We start from the raw sequence: 26,085 nt of genomic DNA on the forward strand, positions 1-26,085 counted from the left end.
TTTTGAAAGACTCTTTTTACTGACTCGAGTCATGATTCATTTTTTTTAGAGCGACTAGTTCATTTTATTCGTTCGTTTGACCTGCAGGCGGCAATGAATTCTACAGCAGGATTAATACACGCTCCTCCGGTTCAGTGGCTCCAGAGACGTGCTCCGACCAGCAACTGTGTATCATGTGCGCAAGTGAAAATTGATCTAAACATACATGTTTAGAACTGATAATTGATCGCATGGTGCAAGAATGAATGCAAGTAATTGATTATTAAACGTTATGATGGACACAGCCTCTGCATATTACTCTCACGGCAGTCAAGCAATGCGTTCCGCCAAGTCTTACAATCTAATCTGGTTGTGGCCACAACTATAACTCGTTTCAAATGTATCAAGAAATAACCTTATTTGTATGCCTAGCGATCAATAATTGTACATTTTTTAAAGCACAATTTTAAACAAGTGAAACAAATGACAGCTCCAATAAACAGTGGCGTGTATTCATGGATGCCAAGTAAAGCCAGGCTTCCCCCCCAAAATGACAAAGAAAATAAAAAACATCCAATCCTTTATTTCGTCTCTTGTCTTCCCCAGTGATTTTACCCACGCAGCTCTATAGCCAATAAGCCCCCTATGGTGAAGGACATGTGAACGAGCGCGTAGTAGAATCATGACTCGAGTTTTCAGTTCATCGTTCGCCGGTAGGTGGTCCTGCGGGCTCTGGGCAGCACTGACTCGAACGAAATATTCATTCCTTTGACTGAACGACTCGAAAAGATCCGAGTCAGTAAAAAGAGCCGAACTTCCCATCACCAGCTAGTCAGACCACCTTTTTTCCGTCACGACAAATAAGTCCCTCCAACCAGTCATGCGTCATTTCCGGAACCGGGCCCAACTCCGCCATATGCTTGAAAAATCTTGCAGTTCATCAAGTGTACTCGAGAGGGCGCGGTGAATTATGTCACCTTGTGAGCTCCCCTATTTAAGTTTTATGGACCTCCCACTATAAAGTGGCATGCACACGTAAAAGGACGGAGGGCATTAGACCAGTTATATCTGGCATATGATGCTGCCTATATTTGGACATTGCAGACTGATCAGAATAAGCAGCTCTTGTTAAGCGGCTGTGTCGAAATGAATGCATTGCGGAGGCCTACTGTTTGTGTTGGAAGGTCAGAGGGTGTCAGAACTTAACACATCTGAAGTGTTGAGTATGTGATCTGTAATCTGAGCAAAATGAGTCCTGAAGATCAGATTCTCTAAGAGTAAGGGTTATCAGCAAAAGTTTGCAGTCAACCGCACCACTGCTGGTGAACCTAGCCTGGGTGCCAGTGTGTTTCTGCTCTCTTGCAAACTCTTACAGGCATTGGTGTGATAATTAATACACAAGAAACAAAATCTGTTTTAAAAACTCAGTAACTATTTCTGTATTAATGTACAACCGTTGAAAATTACAGCATTTTTTTTTATTATTTTCTGTTCCTTAAACAATCTAACTATCAACAGCCATTTCCAGAAAAAGGTGAACAATGTGAGAAGAACAATAGGATGGTGGGACCGCGTGGGAGGCAAATTAAGAATTTGTTTTATTTTCTGAAGAGTGTTTGTGTACGCGCGCGAGCATGCGCATGCTTTCTCATTTCATGGTGTAGTGTGTATGAATGTGGTGTTGTTGACAGATCTAAATGGGGGGGGGGGGGGGGGGGGACCGTGCCATTCTGAGACCCTGTAGCAGACAAACAGAGCACTTAATGAGGGAGGGACTGTTGGTGCTTTGCAGTAGGATGGAGACTTCAGGTGTCGTGAAAATCCTTCAGCAGCGTGCGTCTCCTCTGCTCAGCAATGTGCATCTGATTTTCCAGATCCTGAGAGGAACAGAGGGTCATGAATGACTGATGAAGGAGTTCAATTCTTTACACAATGGTCTAATAAACTAATACGCTGCAACATTTTTTGGGTCCTTCCGATTTCCCAAGACCTCTCAACTCCCCTGTGCTCCCAGCCAATGCAAGTCCCAATCTGGAAACCTCTATATCCCCACAAACCTCCCAAACCCCCCTCTTTCTTACCCCTCGGTCATTGGCGCTCAGCTCCCCCTCACTCCCTCTCTCATAGCTGTCTGCTCGCTCCACCTTCCAAGACAGGTTCTCAATCTCTGCCTCAAGCTGGGCCTGCTGGTACTCAAACTGAATAGGATAGAAAAACACTTTCATTTCAGACAGCATGTTTGATATGTCATAAGTAACATCAGCAACTAGTGGCACCCTGCCAGTTCATTTATGGATCTGATCAATTCAATTTCATCTTTGTGGACTGCAACCGTCACAGAATCGTTCACTCAATAACCCCTCTGCAAAGCATAAATTCATGCTGCTAATAAGCTATTATTTTGCTCACTGCTAAATGTCATCCTGTGTGTGCAATACTGAAAATGTGGTTACAAATTTAAGTAGGTGTACAGAGCCGTGGCTGAGTGGTAACTCTCAACACATATGTGACTCCTCGCCAGAGACAAGTTGACCCTCATTTTCTCCCCTCTTTACCTCTGTATCCCCTTGTCATTTATAATCTTTCTAAATAAAAGCTTTAAAAATGTGAGTGGAATTCCCCTCCCCTCTTTTAAAGCAATTGTGTCCATGTAAATAATTAGAATACTTAATACTTTTGAATCCCCAGGTGGCACCTTGTGTGACCATAAGTCTATGCGGCCAGGCACAGTAAAATCATTTGGTTGCAAAGGTTACTGGCCTGGCCTACACAATATAAATACTATTGTGATGAATAAATGTAAATGCCTTGGTTCACTATTGTGATGCATAATGCTGCATTCACGTTCTATCGGAAACTTGGAACCTCCGAGTTTAAATGAATGCAAGTTATTTGCATAGAGTGTCCTATTGGTTGGTTCTGGTACTTAAGTGGGAAACAGTTTGTTTCTACAACGAGCTTCCAAGTCAAATTTATGAGTTTCTTAGTTCCCGACTAGCAACTGAACGCAGCATAATTGCCATGGTAATTTGGAATGGTCAGTAAATGAGTATTATGGGTAATGTAGTCATTCTACAGTTTCCAAATTGGCCTACAATTGCCTACATCATATGCATTGTGACAGCACGATCTCCCACAGCAACGAACATTCTGAAAACACAAAAACCGGGAAAATAAACAAAAATACAAAACACAGCGGAATATAAAATGGCCAGTAGCATTTAACAGGACGACGTGCTTCCCCCCCTTATAAATCAGTGCTAAATTGTAAGGGGAGATCCCCCAACGCAGTTAAGTGGCATACGGTATTATAATATAGATAATTAGCATTTGACTAGATATATTTAATATAGCTTAGTAAGCCTTTGTTAGCTTATACTACTGACACACACAGAACAAGACAGGATTCTCACCAGTTTTTTGCGAGGACCAGACTCCATGTAGTAGGCGTAGGGGTAAGTATACTGCAGTGTGTAGCGACACTGTGGGACAAACAGATAAGAGATAAGCATGACTTGCTATTGGTTTAAGTACAGTGTAGTAGGTCAAATAAGAACACAGATACTCCTTTCACACCATAATGCCAACCTGAACCAAGCTGTGCTGCCTCGATTACATACTAATTTGTAGTGTGAAAAGCCCTATACATTCCCGTGTTAATGTGTGTGTTTTTTCCTTTGTGTGTGACTGAGGCAGGCAGGGGCAGTAGTACCTTGGCCAGCAGCTTGGCAGCGTTCTGCAGGTACTGCCAGTCTATCCAGGTGCCCAGGTTGTTCATCACCCGCTCTTGGATCTTCTCCTGGATCCGCTGGTACGTCTGAGCCTCCAGCTGGAGACTCTTATTGTGGTTCTCCCACTAAAGAGACACAAACACACGGTCACAGTCTGGAGAAACAGTAAGAAAACATGACAGACAAAATGTAATAAAATAAAACACGACAGACATATCTTCAAGAAAGTCACATACTTATAGCATGTTCTGGGTGATTCTGAGATGGATCTCAGTGTTCATTTGACATGGTGTCGTTGCTTGTAACATTCACAGATTTGTTTTTAACATAAGAGGTATTTCACATGTATGGGAGATTGAGTTCCCATGATCTAAAAGTACCTAGAAGTACAAGAGAATGTGACGACTACTTCTGTGTAAGTATGTGTGACTGAGGAACATGCATGTATATACTACCCTTGAAAGTGCACAGTATGTATTAATATAATATTTTATTCGGCTCTGGTTGACATTACAGGTGCTGATGGCGGTGGCGCCAAGTACTAAACAAACCACCTGATTGACACGGTTACTCTGGCAACACACAGTTATTTGATGTAGTTAATGTCATCTATTTACATTAAAACAGCTTGATACTTCAGAAAGGTTAACTTAATTCCACATAATACTCATAGTGTGAGCAGAAGTTTGACTGTCATATGTTCCTGTCAGTGATAGTAGCATGTTTGTGTGTATGCATCTCACCCTCTCAAAGTAGAAGAGGTATTTCTTGAGGGCCTCTCTGGCCTGTGCCTGCTGGCTCTGGTTGACGATGTCTGGGTTCTCCTTGTAGCGACTGCACTCATAGTACTCACTGCCATGGGTCTTCCAGTCCCCCAGACACATCCAGCAGAAGTCTACACACACAGTGATGCTGACATTAGTGAAAAAAACAATATGATATGGATGTCAAAATGGGTTACATATGGCTGCAGTCAGTTGAACTGACAAATGATGATCGGTAGGAAAGCTAATTAGGTGTAAAGCTGTAAGTAGCCGTATAATTGGATACATACCGTGTTTGCACTTGGAGCATTGCTGAAACAGACAGAGGAAACGCAACATCAGTCATATAGCAGCTCTAACATTACAGAGAATATCGTTCAATGACTTTAGAATCAATTAGTATTTCAAAGTGCCTGGTCTGAATAAAGACAGGAGCAAAAGCATTACTGAAATCTTCAGCTTATAGCCCGGCAAGAAAGCAGTAGGCAGTCTCTCTCTTAAGGGGAATTCTAATTGGGCAAATTGTATTTGAATAATTCTGATTTCATAAGATGGAGGTTGTCCTGCAGTTGTCTAGCTAGCTGTCTGATTCATTTAAAGCCTGATTAAATAGAGACAATATAAAGAACATGTATAGTTTGAAATTCCTTTAAAAGTGCCAGAGATTTAGAGAACACTAATACAAATGTCAATGTGCCCATAGTTGGCATAACCTTGAGATAATGCTGGATTCCGTCCTCACTCACCATGTGATTGCAGCCTCCATTCTTCTCAATGCAGATATTGCACTTAGGACACTGAAAAATACATACTATTAAACATTATACATTACTACAAATCTACCATTCCAGTGTTTTACTTGCTATATTGTATTTACTTCATGGCCTATTTACTGCCTTTACCTCCCTTATCTCAGCTCATTTGCTCACATTGTATATAGACTTATTTTTCTACTGTATTATTGACTGTATGTTTGTTTTATTCCATGTGTAACTCTGTTGTTGTATGTTGTCGAACTGCTTTGCTTTATCTTGGCCAGGTCGCAGTTGTAAATGAGAACTTGTTCTCAACTTGCCTACCTGGTTAAATAAAGGTGAAATAAATAAATAATTATGTACAAAAGCAAAGGAAAATATTGGAAAAATCACAATTACCGTAATTTCCGGACTATAAGCCGCTACTTTTTTCCCCACGCTTTGAACCTCGCGGCTTAAACAATGACGCGGCTAATATATGGATTTTTCCTGCTTTGAAATAAAAACATAATAATAAAAAAATAAAACATTCTGTGACGTGCTCAGTTTTTTGGTGGCATGAAGCTTTCATTAGACCAATGAAATTGCCGAACGGGTTAAGGTCAAACAACTTTTTTGTTTACTGTTTAGATTAAATCGAGCGCGCTCAAACTTCCCATCATTCTGATTACGGTAGTCATTTTGTCACCCTCATCATGGCAAAGACACAGAGAAATGCATATGATGCAGCTTTCAAGTTGAAGGCGATTGATCTGGCTGTTGGAAAAGGAAATAGAGCTGCTGCACGGGAGCTTGGTCTGGAGCAATGACTTTCTTGGTAGGCTACTGTTTACTGCTCATTTTTATTTTTGTTACAAGCCGTGTTTCGTTAAAGCCTATTTATTTTTGTTACAAGCCGTGTTTCGTTAAAGCCTATTTATTTTTGTTACAAGCCGTGTTTCGTTAAAGCCTATTTATTTTTGTTACAAGCCGTGTTTCGTTAAAGCCTGTGTAAAGTTCATTTGTTTCAATGTACCGGTAGGCACCTGCGGCTTATAGACATGTGCAGCTTATTTATGTTCAAAATAATATACATTTTTTAAATTCAGTGGGTGCGGCTTATATTCAGGTGCGCTCAATAGTCCGGAAATTACGGTACTTTAATTGTGTGTGTGTGTGTGCGCAGTCTTACATCTTTAGTGTGTGCACTGATGTAGTTGGCAGTCTCTGAATCATCTGCACATTTGGTTAGCCACCTTCGGATGGTTGGGCAGTCTGTTGGGGCGTGGTACATGATCCGGCATTTGAAACTGAGGGCAGGTGTAGAGAGAAACATTAAAAAAGGCATCTGCAGGGATGCATCGGACATGATGCATATTATTTGACACCTTGTGCATTAATCTGTAAGTAAGAGCTGTATGTGCGGGCATCTGTAAGTAAGAGCTGTATGTGCGGGCATCTGTAAGTAAGAGCTGTATGTGCGGGCATCTGTAAGTAAGAGCTGTATGTGCGGGCATCTGTAAGTAAGAGCTGTATGTGCGGGCATCTGTAAGTAAGAGCTGTATGTGCGGGCATCTGTAAGTAAGAGCTGTATGTGCGGGCATCTGTAAGTAAGAGCTGTATGTGCGGGCATCTGTAAGTAAGAGCTGTATGTGCGGGCATCTGTAAGTAAGAGCTGTATGTGCGGGCATCTGTAAGTAAGAGCTGTATGTGCGGGCATCTGTAAGTAAGAGCTGTATGTGCGGGCATCTGTAAGTAAGAGCTGTATGTGCGGGCATCTGTAAGTAAGAGCTGTCATGTGCGGGCATCTGTAAGTAAGAGCTGTATGTGCGGGCATCTGTAAGTAAGAGCTGTATGTGCAGGCATCTGTAAGTAAGAGCTGTATGTGCAGGCATCTAAGTAAGAGCTGTATGTGCGGGCATCTGTAAGTAAGAGCTGTATGTGCAGGCATCTAAGTAAGAGCTGTATGTGCGGGCATCTGTAAGTAAGAGCTGTATGTGCAGGCATCTGTAAGTAAGAGCTGTATGTGCATCAGTGCATGTCTCACCAGAAGACCTCATTGCAGCGGATGCACTGTACTCTGCGGGCCCGTGGCTCCTGCACTTGGATGACGATGGGGCAGTCTGCCCCTGGACACAGCTGCAGCTGGAAGTGGCTCTGAAGGCGGGAGAGAGACTGGGTCTTACCGGCACTGCCTAGAGACTGACTGGGCCTTACCCACTGTTACAGACATGTTCAATAGCTAAAGAGCACTTGATAAACATGCACACACTAGCTGAATGACAGAAATGAAAAGTTTGATTGTAAAAAATAATGATTAAAGCAGTGTATGCGGACAGTGTGGTTGTTCACTGTTTGCTGTCCCAAGAACAAAAGGTGCAGTGAGAGAAAGCCAGACTGGGAGAGACTAACAGAAAGAGGGCAGACAGACAGAGTGGGAAGCACCAACAAGCAGCCAGACAGACCACCAGAGGGACACGCAAAGACTTGTACCTCCACATAGTCCCTGAAGAGGTAGCGTCTATATTTGTCCTTCAGCTCCTCACTGGGCAGCAGCGGGAGCACAAAGTCCTCTGGCATTTGGAGGGAACAATCCTGAGCCATACAGGAGATACCTGCACACACAGACAAACACACACACAGACAAACACACACGTAATTTGAACATTTGAAGATGATGCATACACACAGAGCATAAAAAAATATGATCTGGAGAAACACATGCATAACGTTTTTTTATTTATTACCAAAACATCTATAGGTAAAAATACATCTGAATCTGATTGCACATAAAGGCTATCAAATACGGGTAAATAAATATCCCACCAGGGGTCCTCTTCAAAGCCTATCACATCACTCCCTTCAAAGGAAGAACCAGCTCCTGACTTAACACTGACAGGTCGTATCATCCCTAGCAGTGCAGTTTACCCACTCCCATCCCATCTTTGACGAGTACAGTGCAGTGCAGCTTACCCACTCCCATCCCATCTTTGACGAGTACAGTGCAGTGCTGCTTACCCACTCCCATCCCATCTTTGACGAGTACAGTGCAGTGCAGCTTACCCACTCCCATCCCATCTTTGACGAGTACAGTGCAGTGCAGCTTACCCACTCCCATCCCATCTTTGACGAGTACAGTGCAGTGCTGCTTACCCACTCCCATCCCATCTTTGACGAGTACAGTGCAATGCTGCTTACCCACTCCCATCCCATCTTTGACGAGTACAGTGCAGTGCTGCTTACCCACTCCCATCCCATCTTTGACGAGTACAGTGCAATGCTGCTTACCCACTCCCATCCCATCTTTGACGAGTACAGTGCAATGCTGCTTACCCACTCCCATCCCATCTTTGACGAGTACAGTGCAATGCTGCTCCCAACATGTTTTGCAGAAGGAGTGCTGGCAGGGCAGCGCGAGCAGGGCATCCCTCCGAACCAGCTGCAGACACACCCCACACTGAAGGGACTGAGGGGTCTGGAGACCCACAAAACATTAAAACATACCAATATTACATACCAGTGATTCTCAAATAGTGGCCCAAGTGCCATATCTGGTCAGTGACCTTTTAGTTGGTGTTTAGTTCAGAACACCTATACTACTGGAACATTCAGTCGCCTTGCCTTTCCAGATACCACCTTTAACTTTACCCAAATACATTACAGACACACTCACTAAGACAAAAGAGCACTCTTAGTTCTTACAGGAACTGATCTGCAGGTGCTGCTGGGCTGGACCTGGGCCTCAGACAGCAACTGAGATGAGTTGGACTTGTATCTGAAAGGCAAAATAAAAATGAGGGCATCAGAAATAGAATTAGTACCAGTATACCAGAATATTTGCTATGCATGTGTATGAAAATATAAGTGAGTGAGTATTACAATGCATGTGTGCGTTTACCTGTCCAGTATTTGTGACACTTGCCAGTGAAAATGCACAAGGACCAATTTGGCTACAGCAGGTAAAACCTGTCCAGAGAGGAGGGAGAGAGCAGCATGAGAAGGCAGCGTATCAACACAGCTGTTCCCAGCAGGCTGCACACCCTCATCTTCAACCATTTTCATTTACATACTTCTTCAAACTGATAATTACTGAGACCGAAACGACAAGGAACTCATATACCTAGATATCATGTGACCCTGCCACTGATATGGTCAGATTTTTCAGTTCCCCCATTTAATTTGGGCTGAAGCACACCCGTTCTGATGCGAATTAATCATGCATGGCCACTAACCTAGGGTCAGATATTTTCACACCTCTAATTGTTACGGTTACGATTGAGGGAATGTTAATCTGATCCTAGATCTGTGGTTAATGGTAACAACTACCCCACAGACCAGGCCAACACCAACCTTCAGGATGGCGGCGATACTGTTGACCTCCTTACAGAGCACCTTCTGGATCTCACTGTAGGTGAGGCAGGTGAACTGGTACTCCTCTGGGTCAAACGAGTCGGCCCCCTGCTGCTCCATGTCTCCGGCCACGCCGTCGTAGTAGTCCACTATGTCCCCCTGCTCCTCATCGTCACCCCCGTCGTCATCCTCGTCCTCCTCCTCCGAGTTGATCCCGAAGTCATCCTCATTGCTGTCAGAGGCCTGGCTGTTCATGTCCACAGACATTCCCCGGCAGAGCCTCTCTCTCTCTCTCTCTCTCTCTCTCTCTCTCTCTCTCTGGGACTGACTGACAGCTCTCCGGCCGTCAGCGCCTCCGGGGGAACTACAGCTCCCAGAGAACACGGTTCCACAGACTAGCCCGACACCACTCAGCAGCAACGGAAGAAGCAGAAGAAGTTACACTCCCCGTCTTTCATGAGGAACCGCGAGGTGGATGGTCTGAGAGGACACAAAGAACTGTAGAAAAGGAGGGAGGGAGGGAGGGAGGGAGGGAGGGAGGGAGGGAGGGAGGGAGGGAGGGAGGGAGGGAGGGAGGGAGGGAGGGAGGGAGGGAGGGAGGGAGGGAGGGAGGGAGGGAGGGAGGGATGAAAGGGGAAAAAGGATAATGGGTTAGCTGTTGCAAAAAAACTGATAATGGTTGAGTGTTACTTTAAAGAGATTTATAAGGAAATCCAGTTCTATGATCTAGAAGAACTGGGTCAGGGAGGAGAGATGGCTTGCCAGGCATGGTGTTCATTCATCTAAATATTCTGTACTTAGATCAATGTAACTTGTACTCCAGTCAAGTTCTCTCTCTGCACAAGACAGAGCAGTCTGCTCTAATACCCAGCCACTTGTGTGATTCACTGAGTAGCGATCCGGTAAAGCTTCTCTCCAACCAAAGCTTCAGATTTACTCTTCAGATCTTCCATTACCCCTAGGACTTTCTTTTAGTTGTACTGTACATTAGACAAACGGTAAGTAAACACGTGTGGGATACAAAGCATGAGTAGCAGCTTAATGCAGCAGTTTAAAAGATTAGCTACATGACAATGTTTTACAGTACAGACAAGTTGGTAGGAAAGTAGACAGGAGCAGGTGTGTGACAGAGTCCAGCTAGCCATAATAACCAAAAACAAGATTATTTAGCCAACTAATTAATGACTTACAATCTCAAAAGCACCTTGATGTAGTTGGCGGTGTTGTGATTGTAGGTTTCTCTCAGATATCTGATCCTGTCCTACAGGTTGTGATGCACGTATGCGGCAATAACATGAAGCCATAAGATCACCACAGTGGGCAGCCAGGAGTTCAGCCAGGAGTTGTAATATGTGACTTGCAAAATCGACCTGGCCCCAGGTCAGTTCCAGACGCTTGTTCGCATTCCCTCCATGCTATAAATAGACACTTATGCAGGGTGACATTCGTAACTTTACATACACTTCCTAAACTTCATTTGGCTCTATACTACAGATTTTGGATTTAATATCAAATGTTTTAGATGAGGCGACAGTACAGAATGTCGCCTTTTATTTGAGGGTATTTTCAAACAGATCTTTTACCGTTTAGAAATGAATGCACTTTCATGTAAATAGTCCCCCCCAGATTTTAAGGCGTCATAGGAATTTGAACAAATTCACTACATTTAGTCAAAAGTTTAGTATTTGGTCCCATATCCCTAGCATGCAATGACTAAAAATCATGCTTGTGACTCTTCTACCAACTTGTTGAATGGATTTGCAGTTTGTTCGGTTGCGTTTTGGATTATGTTGTGCCCAATAGAAAAGAATGTTAAATAATGTAGTGTCACTTTGGAGTCCCTTATTGCACATAAAAATATAACTTGTTTCTGAACACTTCTACATTAAGGTGGATGCCTCCATGATCTACCATTCATTTCTATTGGGCACAACATAATGTTAAACAACCTAAACGCATCCAACAAGTGTGTAGTCACAAGCTTGATGTAGTCATTGCGTTCTAGGAATATGGGTCCAAATACCTAACTTTCAACTAAATGGAACTAGGGGAGTGTAGATTATATCAATTACTGATATAATTGAAACATTATTTTGAAATTATGTTAAACGATATGAAAAGGGGTTTGTTCTCTACCCACTTAATTTTTCCATGAAAAATAAATAAAAAAATGAAAGTTAAATCAGGGTCCATATCATTTGGAACAAAATAAAACATAATATCAGAGTCTTTCAAATTAACATTAATAGTAGTTTATTTTAAAATCTTCTAACTCACTCCAATATCTTTTGACATAAGAACAGTCCCAAAATAAATGGTCAAGAGTCTCTGGGTCAGAACAACAAAATACACATGTGTTATCAATAGCTATTTTAAATCTGTGTATTTACGTTTACGTCATTTAGCAGACGGTCTTATAAAGGTCTTTACAGGGTAGATTCTATGAATGAGTTTGAATGATACTTCTTTCACCTTATTAGATATACAATATTTGCCAGACAACAACGAGACTGTCCCAGTTCACTTGTCCTAGGGCTGCATTCCAGTATATTCTAGCAGAAGGAATAAGGGAAAGGGGGATACCTAGTCAGTTGTACAACTGAATGCATACCACAGAAATGTGTCTTCCGCATTTAACCCAACCCCTCTGAATCAGAGAGGTGCGGGGGGCTGCCATACAAGTAACATCTTAGAGTTTTCATACATACATATTATTACATTTATAGTTTAAAATGCCAATTCTTTCTAACTGAATTGAGGCTACAAAATCCTCAACAGTTGCACTTGGAGTACTGTTATATTCTCCTAAAAGAATATAACATTCTCATGAATTCTGGATAATCATATAGTTGTCCATCATTATTCAACAATTGTTTAACCCATATAACGCTGTTGTCAAACCAGTTCTGGAAACACTTATTTTTGTATTTTATGTCTTTATTATTCCAGAAAGTACAGTACCAATCAAAAGTTTGGACACACCTACTCAGTCAAGGGTTTCTTTACTGTTACTATTTTCTACATTGTAAAATAATAGAAGACATTCAAACTCTGAAATAACACATATGGAATCATGTAGTAACCAAAAAAGTGTTATACAAATCTAAATATATTTTATAATTGAGATTCTTCAAAGTAGCCACCCTTTGCCTTGACAGCTTTGCACACTCTTGGCATTCTCTCACCCAGCTGAATGAGATCACCCGACCTCTACCAAATTGAGATGGTTTGGACTGCAGAGTGAAGGAAAAGCAGCCAACAAGTACTCAGCATATGGGGGAACTCCTTGAAGACTGTTGGAAAAGCATTCCAGGTGAAGCTGGTTGAGAGAATGCCAAGAGTGTGCAAAGCTGTCAAGGCAAAGGGTGGCTACTTTGAAGAACCTAAAATATAATGATTTGTTTAACACTTTTTGGGTTACTACATGATTCCACATGTGTAATTTCATAGTTTGAGGTCTTCACTACTATTGTACAATGTAGAAAATAGTAAAAATAAAGAAACTCTGGAATGAGTAAAATGTGTCCAAACTTTTGACTTGTACTGTATATCTATGTGGGGAAAAGTTGGTTCCAAGTTAGAAGTACTTAGTTAGAAAGCTTAATAGGGATCTTACCCACATCACCGTTGCATTTGAGTAAGATCTCTAGACCACCAATCTGTTGGAATATTTAATTAGGGATTATATTCTAAATGCAAGCCTTATTTCTTTAATTGTTCCGTATCCAATTGATTTTAAAGATTATATTAGGTTTTTTCAACTCTCCCTCACTTTGGGTGCTACATATTAACGTTAGATAACAATATAGCAATACACTGGGGGTTAACACAAAATCAGTTTTCCAACTCAATATATTAATAATCCATCAAATACGATATGTTAGACCTAGGCGAGGTAGAAAAACAGCTGTGCCATTGTTCCACCCTGGAATTATCCACAGCTGATAGCTAGCTAGTAAGCTAGCGAGTCGCTGGAACCCCTTCGCAACCGCCTCTCACACTCTAGGCCGGAGATCGGCATATAAACAAGGCCATCTGGGGCTCGTTAACAAACTACTCCGCTTTATCGTTAGCATATACCTTCCCACCAAGTACTGCTGTCTATACTTACCTTGCGGACTGCGTTGGGTCGCCTTGCAATTGAAGCCAAACCTGGCTTTACAAAACAACCAATTCTTAATCAGCACCCCCAGTTAAGCAGAAGACAGGAAGTACACGAATATTCACAATTTACGCCACTTCCGTGTCACCAGTTATGACAACCATTGGACGTTCTGTTTTTCAAGACCGGACCCAAATATAAATAGACTGTCTGACATTAGTTTCTGGTGAATTTAAAAATTAATCTATATTTAAATAATTTCCACATCTTTTAATACCAATACATTTAGCAACAAGTAGGAGCAGTCCATTAAGACATTTTAAGAACTGTCTATGGCCAGACTGCACGAACAAAAGTAATGCAATGTAAAATAGCCTACATGTGGAACACACTATCATATGAGATCAGTCTGGTTTAAAAAACTTCTGTCAGAAATCAACAACACTCTTCCACTATTTTCTCTGGGTGGCTGGGAATATATTCCAAGCTCTGATGTCTTTGTAAAACTGAGTGTGCATTCTTGGCTGTGTGACTCAGTGGCAGTCCTTGGCTCATGATGGGAAGCCCTGACCGCCTGTGTAATCCTTGTCTCTGACTCTCAATCTATGATTGGCTCCAATTATCATTTTAACAAGGATAAAACATACTGTTGCTATAACACAGAACATGATTTCACAAAATAAATGTCTGAGCTCAGATGATAATGAAATTGATCTTGTGGGCAACTTAATAACTTGAGGCAACGCTTCCATTTGGGTCAAACTAATGTGTCCCAAAATATTTGCTTTTCATTTCCATTCTTTTAATACTCCATCAGTTGTAAAATAACAACAATACTGTGTGACATTTTTTATTTTCATAAAATAATCTTTGAAAAATATTTTTGATACAGAAACATTATTTCTACCAATATAGAGTAGAGACAAACAACTGAGCTCCCCCATTTACGTGCCCGTACAAACATACACACACCAGCAGCTTCTTTTTCTCTCTCTAGAAAGATAGAAGTGTAATGAGGGGGGGGTTGAAGGAAATCAGTTTACATTGAGGTTACACCACCTGCAGCAGTACAGGTCTGAGTTTGTGCCAGGCTGCTTTGTAGGCCTTGGTCCACAGGGATTACAATGACCTACATCTCCTGTAAGACATCAGGAACCGAGAACCGAGCATCATGGAACACTAATGTTGTTATGACACCTGTCTGTCTGACCTACTTCTGGGCCCGTATTCATAAAGTGTCTTAAAGTAGGAGTGCTGATTTAGGATCTGGTCCTCCCTGTCCATGTAATCTTATTCATTATGATCTAGAAGGAAAAACAGATTAAAGATCAGCACTGAAACACTTTGTGAATATTGGCTCTGATCCGCTCTGGAAACATGAACACATACTTTCTCAAATGGGACCCTTTTCTCCCGTTTGGGCCCCCTGTGCCACTGTCCTGGGGCCAGGTCTGTGCCAGTGTGGCAGCAGCTGTGTTCTGCCCACCCTCCTCGTCCCCCTCCTCTTCAGACGACAGACCCTGTCCCCATTCTGGCTCTTCAGTTGGTCCAGTCCTCCCCTGGCTGTTGGGCCTTTCTTCCCATAGCACCGCTGGAGTGTCTCCCTGATCAGCAGGGCCTTCACCAGCAGAGTCCAGTTAGACATGGCTCTCTTTTCCTGCTTCTGGAAAACACACACAAGATACATGTGAACAAAATATGAGCAGCACTAACATAACAAACATTGTCTGTACTACATGTTTAAAAAAGGCACCTCTGTCATGACTGTCCTGATCAGGTCAGGTTACAGGAGACCACAATCATACAGAGTATCTCTCAACCCCCAACAGAGGAGGAGAGATCTAGGGGTCTGAAGATGTGGGGGTTTTATGACCCCTTACACCCATGATAGTCTTAGGCCACAGAGAAATTCCTTTGTCCTCACTATGGAGAACTGGCCTCAGAACATTAAACATGCAATAAAGGGACTTTGGAACAATGGTTTCCGTCAGCCACAATGGTGGTCATAACGATAGATGGAATATGAAAATGTATGTAATTTTTGTTTTATTATTAAAGGTTAACAGATTACGTTATTATGAAAACATTGTACCTTTCAGAGTTTTCCCAGTATATGCCTGATGTTTATACATTGTACGTTGTGTGGGAAATATCCAAATCAAAGAGAATGTTTTGGTAAAGATGAGATGTGAAGTTAGTTGTCTAAAATTGGATTTGAGTAAAATCTAGGCCTTGTCCCTTAACTTGGTACGCCCAGAGAATTGCCCTAAAGGCGGTTACGCCCACTTCTGACCCGAGGGTATAAGACAGGAGACTGAAGAATTAACATATCAGACTAAAGTGACCCCAGGCTGCAGCCAAGGTCTGAATGGTCAACGAACCCCAAAACGCAACACAAGGTTGAAGACAAATAAATATTTTTCTACCCAAGCTACGAATGAGTAGCTGTGTCTAAGCGGGTGAATTCAAGTCGAACCACCTAGCCTCCACTCTTCATCGAATCGTGGTATCTACGCTGTTTCATTCCTACGCTGTGAGCTCTGAGCTACAGAGCTGTCTGTCCTCAGACGACACTATCAGAGAAAGGGGGAGAAATCAGACCACTAAGCCAAGAAGGACACTGACATCGTGAGGACAACCAGAGAGTTGCGCCGGAGAAGTGCGTCGTTGAGAAGCCTAAACGACCCCCGCAGAGCTTCCCCTTTGAGACCTCCCACACGTAATTACATCATTATATTCTGACCCATAAGAGCTGCAGTTCGGGGCAAGGCTAGGTTTAAATAAGCATGGCTGACAAATGAACCCAAATGTAAATTTCTCTCGTGTACTTTCTTTGTTTCTCTCTCTTTTAAATCCCCATTTTGGGTAACACGCGCCACAGTGTGTTGGCCCGTTATACTAAGTCCTAATCAATAGCTATACTGTGTATCTGTCATCATAATTTTAGCTTGCTAGTAAATAAATAATCAACTAAGATTGGTGTGGTACGAAGTCATTGGTGGGACCGGGTCCGTGCAGATTCCCGGATTATGCGACGTTGAAATGAGACTAGAGGAAATAGATTAATTAGCGACTGTTGTGAAATCGATATTCTGATATTCTTTGAATTAATTTGGGAAATAGAAACTCAATAAAACTAATTTTCCCATGGTGCCCCAGGTTAATGAGTTAATAATTGCTTGATTCATTTAATCACGCAATTATAAACCGTTAATCATTCGATGAGCAACAGTCGTCACTTTAACTAATACAACGTCACGACACCTCCATAAAGAGGATTAATTGCATAAAATATGCGTTTAATTAAATACAACTGTACAATACAAGTGGCGGTTAAAAAAGGTGAGCTTTGAGCTAATTGTGTTTTCACAAACACATTCAGACACACTATAACTCACCTCTTTCTACTATATCTCTTGGTCCTCCACCCAAGCTGCTCTCAGGATCTCCTCATGCTCCTCCACACACACACACACACACACACACACACACACACACACACACACACACACACACAATGTAGCCATCCGTTCTAGAAAATAAACACACAGAAACATACTATGTAACATCAGCATACATGTCAGAAACAAACAATTCCACAACCATACATATGCACATACAGTCACACAGACAAGGAAAAACATACACAGCATGAAAGTAGCCACCATGGTGGAAGTCAAAGCCAGCGACAGCAGAGGCACAGTCCATGTCCAGCTTCTTAGCCACTCTTGAGGTTTGGCAGTTGAAGATGGGCACAGCCTACTGGCAACGTGCAGGGCTTGAACAGGAACACATTGCCAAAGTCATTACAAGGCACCTGGAGAAAACAAACATACACCTAACTCAATGGTTAATACACTGTAATATACACACAGTTTTATTAGAGTAATCATACCCTTCCATCTACAGCTACTGGTGGCTGGTACTCCGCTGTCTGCCATTTACCAAGCAGAGGCAGGTCATCTTTGTCCTTCTGCTCTGATGTCATCCTGGCCTTCCGAGAGCGATTCGAACAACCTATCACCATCTGTGTGTGTGTGTGTGTGTGTGTGTGTGTGTGTGTGTGTGTGTGTGTGTGTGTATATATGAGTATGAGTGAGTGAGTGAGTGAGTGAGGGTTTTGCTACGGTGTGCCCTAATGAATACGACCCTGCTCACCTTGTAGGGCTTCTCTCCTAGACGGAAGGTGCGTGCCTCCTTCAGCAATGTGTCTTTGGAGTGTAGTGCGTGAATACAGTCCCGGTGGATAACCCAGATGCAAATAAGTACAACTGTATTTCTCATTACTTTTCACAATCCAAAAAAATATACATTTGTTTTGGATACCAAACACAATCTCTATGAACACCACAATAATACATTTACATTACCTCCAAAAAAAGAACAACATTTCCATTAACTCTGCTTTGAAACAACTTTATCATTTTAAACAGCCCTCTATCTAATTCTTTATATTCAAAATCAGTTATGAAAAAATCCCTGTTATGTGTGCCGCTTACCTGGAGTACAGGCTCTCCCCTGGAGTACCCCAGGATTGCTGCTGGGGGGGTTAAAGAGCTTCATATCTCAGTAGTCTCTTCAGGGCGTACAGGGGATGGTTTTTTAACTCTGCTATTGATGTGGGTAACGGCTTGTCCAGCAACTTCCCCTGGAGCTAGAGCAGAGAGAGGAGTGTATATGACAAGCTGTATAAATTAAAGTGTGTAGATGTGCGTCTCATTCTCACCTGTTTCCTCCTGGATGTCTCTCTCAGATTCGTCACTTCCCACCACTCCTCGTCCACCTGGCACTTTTTGGTGAAGGTCATTCAGGTGGGGTCGTACTTGCTGCCCAGATCCTTCATGTGACTGTTTCCGTCCACGGCTACCACGTAGGTCATGGGCTAGGTGGCCTGCTTGGAGAACAGCGGCGGCTGCCCCACCCACACACAATCTTCTCCAGGTAGACCTTCAACCACTCATCTTCACCCTTCCCCACTTTCCTCCTGGCCGGCTTCATCCCCTTCTCCCCCATCTCCCTCCCAATCCTCATCCTCTTCACTTTCTTCTTGCCTCCACTACTTCTTCTCTGTGGTGCTGAACTCTTGCCTCCTATTTCTTGGCCCTGATGGCTTTGGCTCCTCAGATGCCTCGCTGTCCTCCTCATTGGTCAGCTGTAACTCCTCCCCGTCACTGGGTCCCTCCCTTTCACTGCTCTCTTTCTAACTCACCTTCAAGGCTATGCTGCGGCACTTGGGAGTTATTGGGTTTCTGTCCCACTGACAAAGCTGTCTCAGTCTCCCCTGACTCTTTCTTTTTTGGCTTCCCCCCTAAGGTCTCTTGGTCCCTGGGGAGACCTTGGGCTCTGAGGGGATCTCTTTGGGAGGTTTATTCTGCAAGGGACTCTTTCCAGGCAGGCTACCTGAGGCTGCCTTGCTATGAGGAAGAGATTTGGATCAGATAAGGACACACACAGAGCCTGTGAACTATAACAAGGGTATACATACAACCGCAATGAACACAAGCACACTAACAAATAAAAGGGTTGTTCCACAAATTGGGTGCCCTTTGAGTAGTAACTTTTGATTCCACCTAATTTTATCATTAAGAGCACATATTCAACTTCATAAATAAATGTTTTCCCATCTCAAGAGGTTAAATTAAAAAGAATCTATAGTATGTGCCTATTAAGTATCAGTGTGGATGACGGATCACCACCTCAAGCTGAACCTCGGCAAGACGGAGCTGCTCTTCCTCCCGGGGAAGGACTGCCCGTTCCATGATCTCGCCATCACGGTTGACAACTCCCTTGTGTCCTCCTCCCAGAGTGCTAAGAACCTTGGCGTGATCCTGGACAACACCCTGTCGTTCTCCACTAACATCAAGGCGGTGACCCGATCCTGTAGGTTCATGCTCTGCAACATTCGCAGAGTACGACCCTGCCTCACACAGGAAGCGGCGCAGGTCCTAAGCCAGGCACTTGTCATCTCCCGTCTGGATCACTGCAACTCGCTGTTGGCTGGGCTCCCTGCCTGTGCCATTAAACCCCTACAACTCATCCAGAACGCCGCAGCCCGTCTGGTGTTCAACCTTCCCAAGTTCTCTCACGTCACCCCGCTCCTCCGCTCTCTCCACTGGCTTCCAGTTGAAGCTCGCATCCGCTACAAGACCATGGTGATTGCCTACGGAGCTGTGAAGGGAACGGCACCTCCATACCTTCAGGCTCTGATCAGGCCCTACACCCAAACAAGGGCACTGCGTTCATCCACCTCTGAGGAAGCACAGTTCCCGCTCAGCCCAGTCAAAACTGTTCGCTGCTCTGGCACCCCAATGGTGGAACAAGCTCCCTCACGACGCCAGGACAGCGGAGTCAATCACCACCTTCCGGAGACACCCGAAACCCCACCTCTTTAAGGAATACCTAGGATAGGATAAAGTAAGTACCAAATAAATTAACAGGTTGACTATTTAATCTTAAAACAGACATAAATCCCATTGAGACAGGGGGAATGGAAGTTTGTTGTGTGCAACAGGGAGGGGAAATTGAAAGTAAGTTTCACCCAAAAAATTGAATGGTTAAAACATTTAACGAGTAGAACACAGGGAATGGAAGTTTGTTGTGTGCTTTTACACTATGGTATGACTATTAGATGTTTAAAAAATATTTTAAAAGAAATCACTTCACCACATTAAAATGAGAGTTCAGTTCACATAACAGGGTTGACCTTAAAATGAGGGACAGATGTAAATTAATCACTAATCAGTTTAAATAAATATTAATCTTGAGAAATGACTGTCAAAGCAACAAAATAACTATGGCTTTACAATAATGGTAACAATTTAGAGAAATGTTGGGATTAAGTGGGTTAAAATCTTCCTAGATTCACGAGGGTGCACGGAGGGACACATCAAAATGCGGGATTTTGGCACTTTAGCAAGTCTTTATTCATGTAAAAAAATCTGATTTGTTGAATACTCCACGTGGTCTATATTAAAGGGCACTTCATGTAATATAAAAGGCTTTTGAAATCCAATATTGGTGCACAATTTCTACTTAAAAATATCAAAGGGATGCAAAATGCACTCATTTCGAAGAACGACCAAAAAGCCTTCAGTTAGGCTGTACTCTTGGCTGATGGGTAGGCTTCAGTGACAGGGGCGGCAGAGAGAGCAGCAGTCGACAAGAGCTGCAACCTAAGCACCTACAGAAACAGCTGGAGGAAACAGACACAAGCGCAAGGGTCAGAGGTCAAAGTTACATCATGCAGGTAAGACAAAGGAAACAGGCTTCAGTTGAGTCCCATCAAACCAAACCAAGTTGGGCCCGATTTATGTCTAGAGAGAACAAGTCATACCATAAGAGCCCAAGTTGTTAAAAATAATATGGTCCTCCCTCACAAACATACTCCATTCGCAGTGAAAAAAAGAATATGCAACAGACGAACACGCACAAACGTTTCTGCAAGGTGCCTTCAGTGTGCAGGATACATGTCACTCAAGTGTCATTTCCTGGTTCGCTTTAGCAGTGAGGCTGCCCAGCCTCCTCTCCAGCACGGCCTGTGGTCCCAGCCTCTCCTCACAGGGAAGATCTGGGTTCAGCATGAACATTTCCCCAAACCTGGAGAGAAAGATGACATCAAACAGGATAAATTACAAAGAACAACACAGACTTAACAACATAGCCAGGTATGATTAAATGAGTCTGGTTAAGGGTAAACATAGTTCAGGAATAAGCAGAGAAAAAGGTTTCCACACAGTTAAAGTCACACACACACAAATTGAAGGCCCTTCTTGCCAGTTGAGCAGGCCAGAGGGGTAGTTAGTGTCAATGCGTTCCTTGGCCACCATGGTAAAGTGGGTGGGCAGCAGAGACAGGGTGATAGCCAGCAGGTCTGGTTCAATACACAACTGATTCCGGAACATCCCATTGGCTAAAAGACACGAAGTGGACCTATGGGAAAGATGTTACTAATCGGTATCGTAAGAATATAGTGTTCAGATGAGAAAAGAATATGTTAGGGAGGAAAATGGACGACAGTCATTCTGTTATCAGGTGAACGTAGCATGACAATCTGTGAGATAACGTGATGTAAGGACCTCCACATGGCCTTGTGTGTGTGTGTGTGTGTGTGGGTGTGCTCACCTTGGGTGTGTCCTCCACCACATCTTTGTTGAAGCGGTTCATCATGTGTCGCAGGTAGGTCTCAAACTCTGCCTTCCTCTTCTCCCTGGAGTCATGTGGTTTACCACTAGAGTTGTCATGGTGATTGATTGATTCATATTTCCATCTTGGAAAAATGACCAATTATCCTAGTCTCTGATAGTATTATCTAGGGTGGAGCACTTGATTTTCCAAAGGAGTACATACAAATACACAGACTGTATCTTCCACCATCTCTCAACTTTTCTGCTTTTTGCGGATGATGTCTAGGGTCTCTATCTCCACAGGCTATGGGGGCAGGGCTCTACCGGCTCCACCGGACCTAAGGGCTCAGCCAGCTCTGAGGACAGACAACAATATCACACGCCCACACACACACACACACAGGAGCCATCATAGGCCTACATACAGAGAACACTAATCTACATATGATGTAAACAAACATTGTACAAGCAAAACTAGTGTTCATTCCTTTCTCACCTTCCACATTCTTCATCCTCCACACTGTCCTCATCATCCTCTTCTTCTTTTCCCCCAGGCTTTACTGTATACATGTATATCCTAGTTCTTATAAAAGGAGGGATGATATCACTCTCAGGAGTCATGTCAGTAGGCTCCTCTTTCACTGGAGCCTTGTGGAAGTATTTACTGGTGTTGGTTGTCCCCTACTGTAGTTTTGGGCTTGGCCCTTCTCTGAACTTTCTCCGTTTCCATTCTCTGAGGGGGTGGAGAGATGGGTCATTGTAAGATGAGAGTGAGAGAAAGACTTTCACTAGTCCACTGATTTGTTTTTGTGCCACACCATAAAGTAGACAAAACCTTAGTTTCTCAACATAATGGCTGCCTAGCCTAAAATCTCTGTTTAAACCCCTATAAAACATCTGAGGAAGGAGGACAGGTCATGAATATGGCTACTGTTATATGAAAGTTGTGTGGTAAATAACTATTGCAATTTAATTCTGCACAGAATTAACAAAAAATAAATTCAGATCAATTGTAAAACACGTTTCTATATGCAGCCATGTTTACAGACAGATTGTTTATCCACAATGGTGACCATACAAAACTATGCACCTGCATACAATCTGTGGAAACATGTATCTGACAGATGCTGGTCCATTAAAACGCATCAGTGACACATTTGAAGCAGGAGTTATTGAAGTCATGCAGTCAGACTCAGAGAGATGCAATTGCAACATTATAAGACAGCATTTTACATGTAACTGGCTGCCAAACATTTGATATGTCATGTTGTCAGTGTCACGATGTAGCCTAACTTGGCTAAATGGCAAGATACAGAGCAGATTTTTCCATGGATGTTTCCTATCAGTATTTCATCAGTGTTAACTAGCTAGCCGAGTGTTGTAACTAGTTGGCTAAATGTACCAATACCTTGGTCTTTTTGGGCTCTTGGTCCGCCAGCTATGTACTTTGCAACCTGCTTCAGCTTCTTTGTATCGGTCTTCAATGGTGTGTCTGTAGATTCTTTCCGCTTGGCAATGGCAACGGAGGCTGCTGAGGGGAGGACGGCTCATAATAATGGCTGGCTTTTACAGTATTACAGACTCACGAATGACTGCGTTTCCCATGCACATGTGGTTGTGGAATTCGTGCGAGAAACCGTGATTATTTTCACTACTTTTCCGAGCATTTCATAATACAGTGGGCTGATTCGATTATACCGAGCCGCAGCACACCGGTCTATGTCCCGTTACGTGTAACCTTAACCACACTGATAACCCTAAAGCCTAACCCTAACCTTAAACTGCGACCAAAAACCAACCTTTAAAAAAAAAAAAAATTAAATGCATTCATTCTAACAATATAGCCATTTTTACTTTTCAGCTGGCCTATCGAATGGGAAATCGCTCAGTGGTGCCTACAGGACACGAATCATGGCAATAAACGTTAACCTGCACCTGGCTCACGCCCGGGAGGCAGCCAGGTTCCAAAACGAATGCAATCAACTTTTACCCGGTCTAAATTATGTTCTGTATTATGTCATTCTATATTATGTTTTGTGTGGACCTCAGGAAGAGTAGCTGCTGCTTTTGCAACAGCTAATGGGGATCCTAATTAAATACCAAATACCCGGTGCAAAACACGCCTATACGAGTTCCCGGTCCAAATTAATCAAATCCCCTCAATGTGCGGCGAATGTTGTGGGTGGGTTTCAGAAAACGTCATATCCGCATCCACTTCCGTTGTGCCATCAGTACTCCCTAGAGAAAGAAACAGGGATGGCCTGCAGGCAGCAGTGCCCTTCACATCAAAACTCAGATTAGTGGTAAAATAGTTGTAAAATAGTCCATATATTACTTTTGGTTGTGTTCTGATCTGAGTTTCTTTTGGGGAGATACTGTGTGTCTGGGAGACCTACCGATAAGCCTACACATAGAGGCCTTAGGGTACTAGTGGTTAGTAGGCTACAAGTTCCAGACTTGTGTAGGTAGATATATTGTTTGTTAAATTCACTCAGTGCACACGATTGTAATATGTAGTGGTGATTTGACGAACTCTGTGATAAGAACAACTAAGGGTAAAATGCAGTGCACTGTGCATTACTGGGGGTGGCAGTATTGTGCTAACTGGCAGAAAGGTTTTTGCATTTATGGTCTGCACCAGGAAAATCCAAAGGCGAGATAAACTGGTTGACTCCAACGATATGTGTGTGAGGGCACAGGAAGGGGTAAATGTCATCACTCTTGACACTTGTTCTATAAAACAGCTAGATGCACCACCCTCTCACCCCTTCAATATCACTCTATATATCTCACTATGACATGTTTGAGTCTAGTCACAAGACATGTCATCTATTCACTTTACTTGTCAGTGACTGATATTGTTGTGATTGTATATTGGCCAAACCACAATCATCTTTCAAAATCAACATGTGAGATTAGACCATAACAAGGTGCAGAGAGAGATGTATAAACATATAGCTCTGTATTTGACAAGGTGGCACATTACAGACACACACGTACACACACCTCCTCATGGACAAACACACACAATGTTTTCTTGTTGTGGATGTACATCTGGGTGATGATGGAGCCTGAAGCTATTATGTCACTTCAGGGAGCTGTCTGTGAACTGATAAGAGACACATTTCCAGACAGTCTTGATGCAGTAGGAGACAGATCATCATGGGGAGGGGAGAGGAAGTTGAGGGGAGAGGGGGGTGAGCACTGGGGGGATTGTTTCCGTGGTCCTCTTCTGTGGTCCAGCGTGATATGAGCCCAGCGCACTGCATGGCTTCCATCCCTATATGAACCCTCAACGCAGTCAGATAGGAATAAAAAGCCATACAGTGCAGTGGGCACTCTGAGCAGAATATAAACTGCCCATACTCATAACTTACACACAGGCTACAGCTACACAAACACTGTACACACACACAGACAGGAGTGGTGTAGTAACTACACTACTGTAGCAGGTATGGTGCCGCGCTTCACCTAGTGGTAAGGGAAGGTACAGGTGTAGATGAATCCACTTCGGAGCGGGCTGTGAGTTTCCCCCACTCCTTCATTCAACACCTTTTTATATTTTTAAATCAAAAGCCCAAGCATGTATAACCTTTTCCGTTTTCACACCAGGTAAGAGGAAACGGTGTCTTCTCTCACTGCTACCCCGATGCGCAATGCCAGTTCTGTGTCCGTCGCGGTGCGCAAAGAGGCACCTGTTGTCATGTCGTAAGTTGACGCGTTCTCCGAGATGTCTGGCCGTTTGCAGGTGAAAGTAGTAATTGTTTTAACTCTCGTTGTCTATGACTGCCTCTGGTGGCCCCGTTGCCCTCAGCCTCCTTTCTCGAGAGAAAATGCAATGGCATATATTCACCATTGAATCAGATCAAGAATTAAGCTCTCTCAAGGACTATGAAATCAAATAATGCCAAGCATCATCATTATATTTGTCTTTACATAAAACAAGAAACATCGACAGTGGTCCTTGGATCCCAGCCATATGCTTGTTATGAAACAAATGACAAAATATATGTTTTATTCTAGATCAACAAAATCACACATCAGTTCACCTTTTATAGATCAACATGTGATTTGTAAACGCTACATAGGCCTAAGTGGTAGGCTAAATAAAAATGGAAAATTCACCCTGAACAAATTAATAATATCCTACCAGTAGAGATTTCCATAACCATAGCGAGCAGTTGAAAGCAGGTGCAATATAACCTAGTAATAAACGGCACAGGCTACCTACCCTAACCTTAATTAAAAAATAAACTCCTTCAGCCTCTGTAATTTTTAGACTGCAGACGAGTTGAGATACGA

General features: G+C 43.0%; 1 protein-coding gene and 1 long non-coding RNA gene across 15 annotated transcripts; both read right to left on the reverse strand.

Moving 5' to 3' along the window:
• Positions 1–1,389: 1,389 nt before the first annotated feature.
• On the reverse strand, positions 1,390–13,797 carry LOC106566786 (E3 ubiquitin-protein ligase ARIH2). 3 transcript variants are annotated; one of them, XM_045693091.2, is made up of 17 exons: positions 13,670–13,774; positions 13,175–13,217; positions 9,559–10,056; positions 9,107–9,174; positions 8,911–8,983; positions 8,542–8,683; positions 7,702–7,823; positions 7,256–7,365; positions 6,401–6,518; positions 5,221–5,271; positions 4,765–4,786; positions 4,454–4,605; positions 3,692–3,835; positions 3,393–3,461; positions 3,085–3,129; positions 2,061–2,177; positions 1,390–1,856 (listed from the first exon to the last, which is right to left on the reverse strand). In XM_045693091.2, exons 3-17 carry the CDS (start codon positions 9,823–9,825, stop codon positions 1,785–1,787), a joined length of 1,572 nt encoding a protein of 523 aa, XP_045549047.1. In that variant the 5' UTR covers positions 9,826–10,056; positions 13,175–13,217; positions 13,670–13,774; the 3' UTR covers positions 1,390–1,784. The 3 variants fall into 3 exon arrangements, with proteins under 3 accessions (XP_045549047.1, XP_013990650.1, XP_045549048.1); XM_014135175.3 differs by lacking the exon at positions 13,175–13,217 and having other exon boundaries at positions 13,670–13,797; XM_045693092.2 differs by lacking the exons at positions 3,085–3,129; positions 13,175–13,217 and having other exon boundaries at positions 13,670–13,797.
• Positions 13,798–14,494: 697 nt separating this feature from the next.
• Positions 14,495–25,058, reverse strand: LOC106566789 (uncharacterized). 12 transcript variants are annotated; one of them, XR_014380021.1, is made up of 9 exons: positions 23,192–25,058; positions 22,280–22,516; positions 18,387–22,139; positions 18,160–18,314; positions 17,819–17,871; positions 17,556–17,654; positions 17,307–17,438; positions 17,059–17,192; positions 14,495–15,323 (listed from the first exon to the last, which is right to left on the reverse strand). It is a non-coding gene; the product is annotated as an uncharacterized LOC106566789 (long non-coding RNA). The 12 variants fall into 12 exon arrangements; XR_014380020.1 differs by having other exon boundaries at positions 17,556–18,314; positions 18,387–21,589; positions 21,782–21,866; XR_014380017.1 differs by having other exon boundaries at positions 17,556–17,871.
• Positions 25,059–26,085: the final 1,027 nt, after the last annotated feature.

Source organism: Salmo salar, chromosome 13 (assembly GCF_965601325.2).
Source record: "Salmo salar chromosome 13, fSalSal1, whole genome shotgun sequence".
Lineage (NCBI taxonomy): Eukaryota > Metazoa > Chordata > Actinopteri > Salmoniformes > Salmonidae > Salmo > Salmo salar.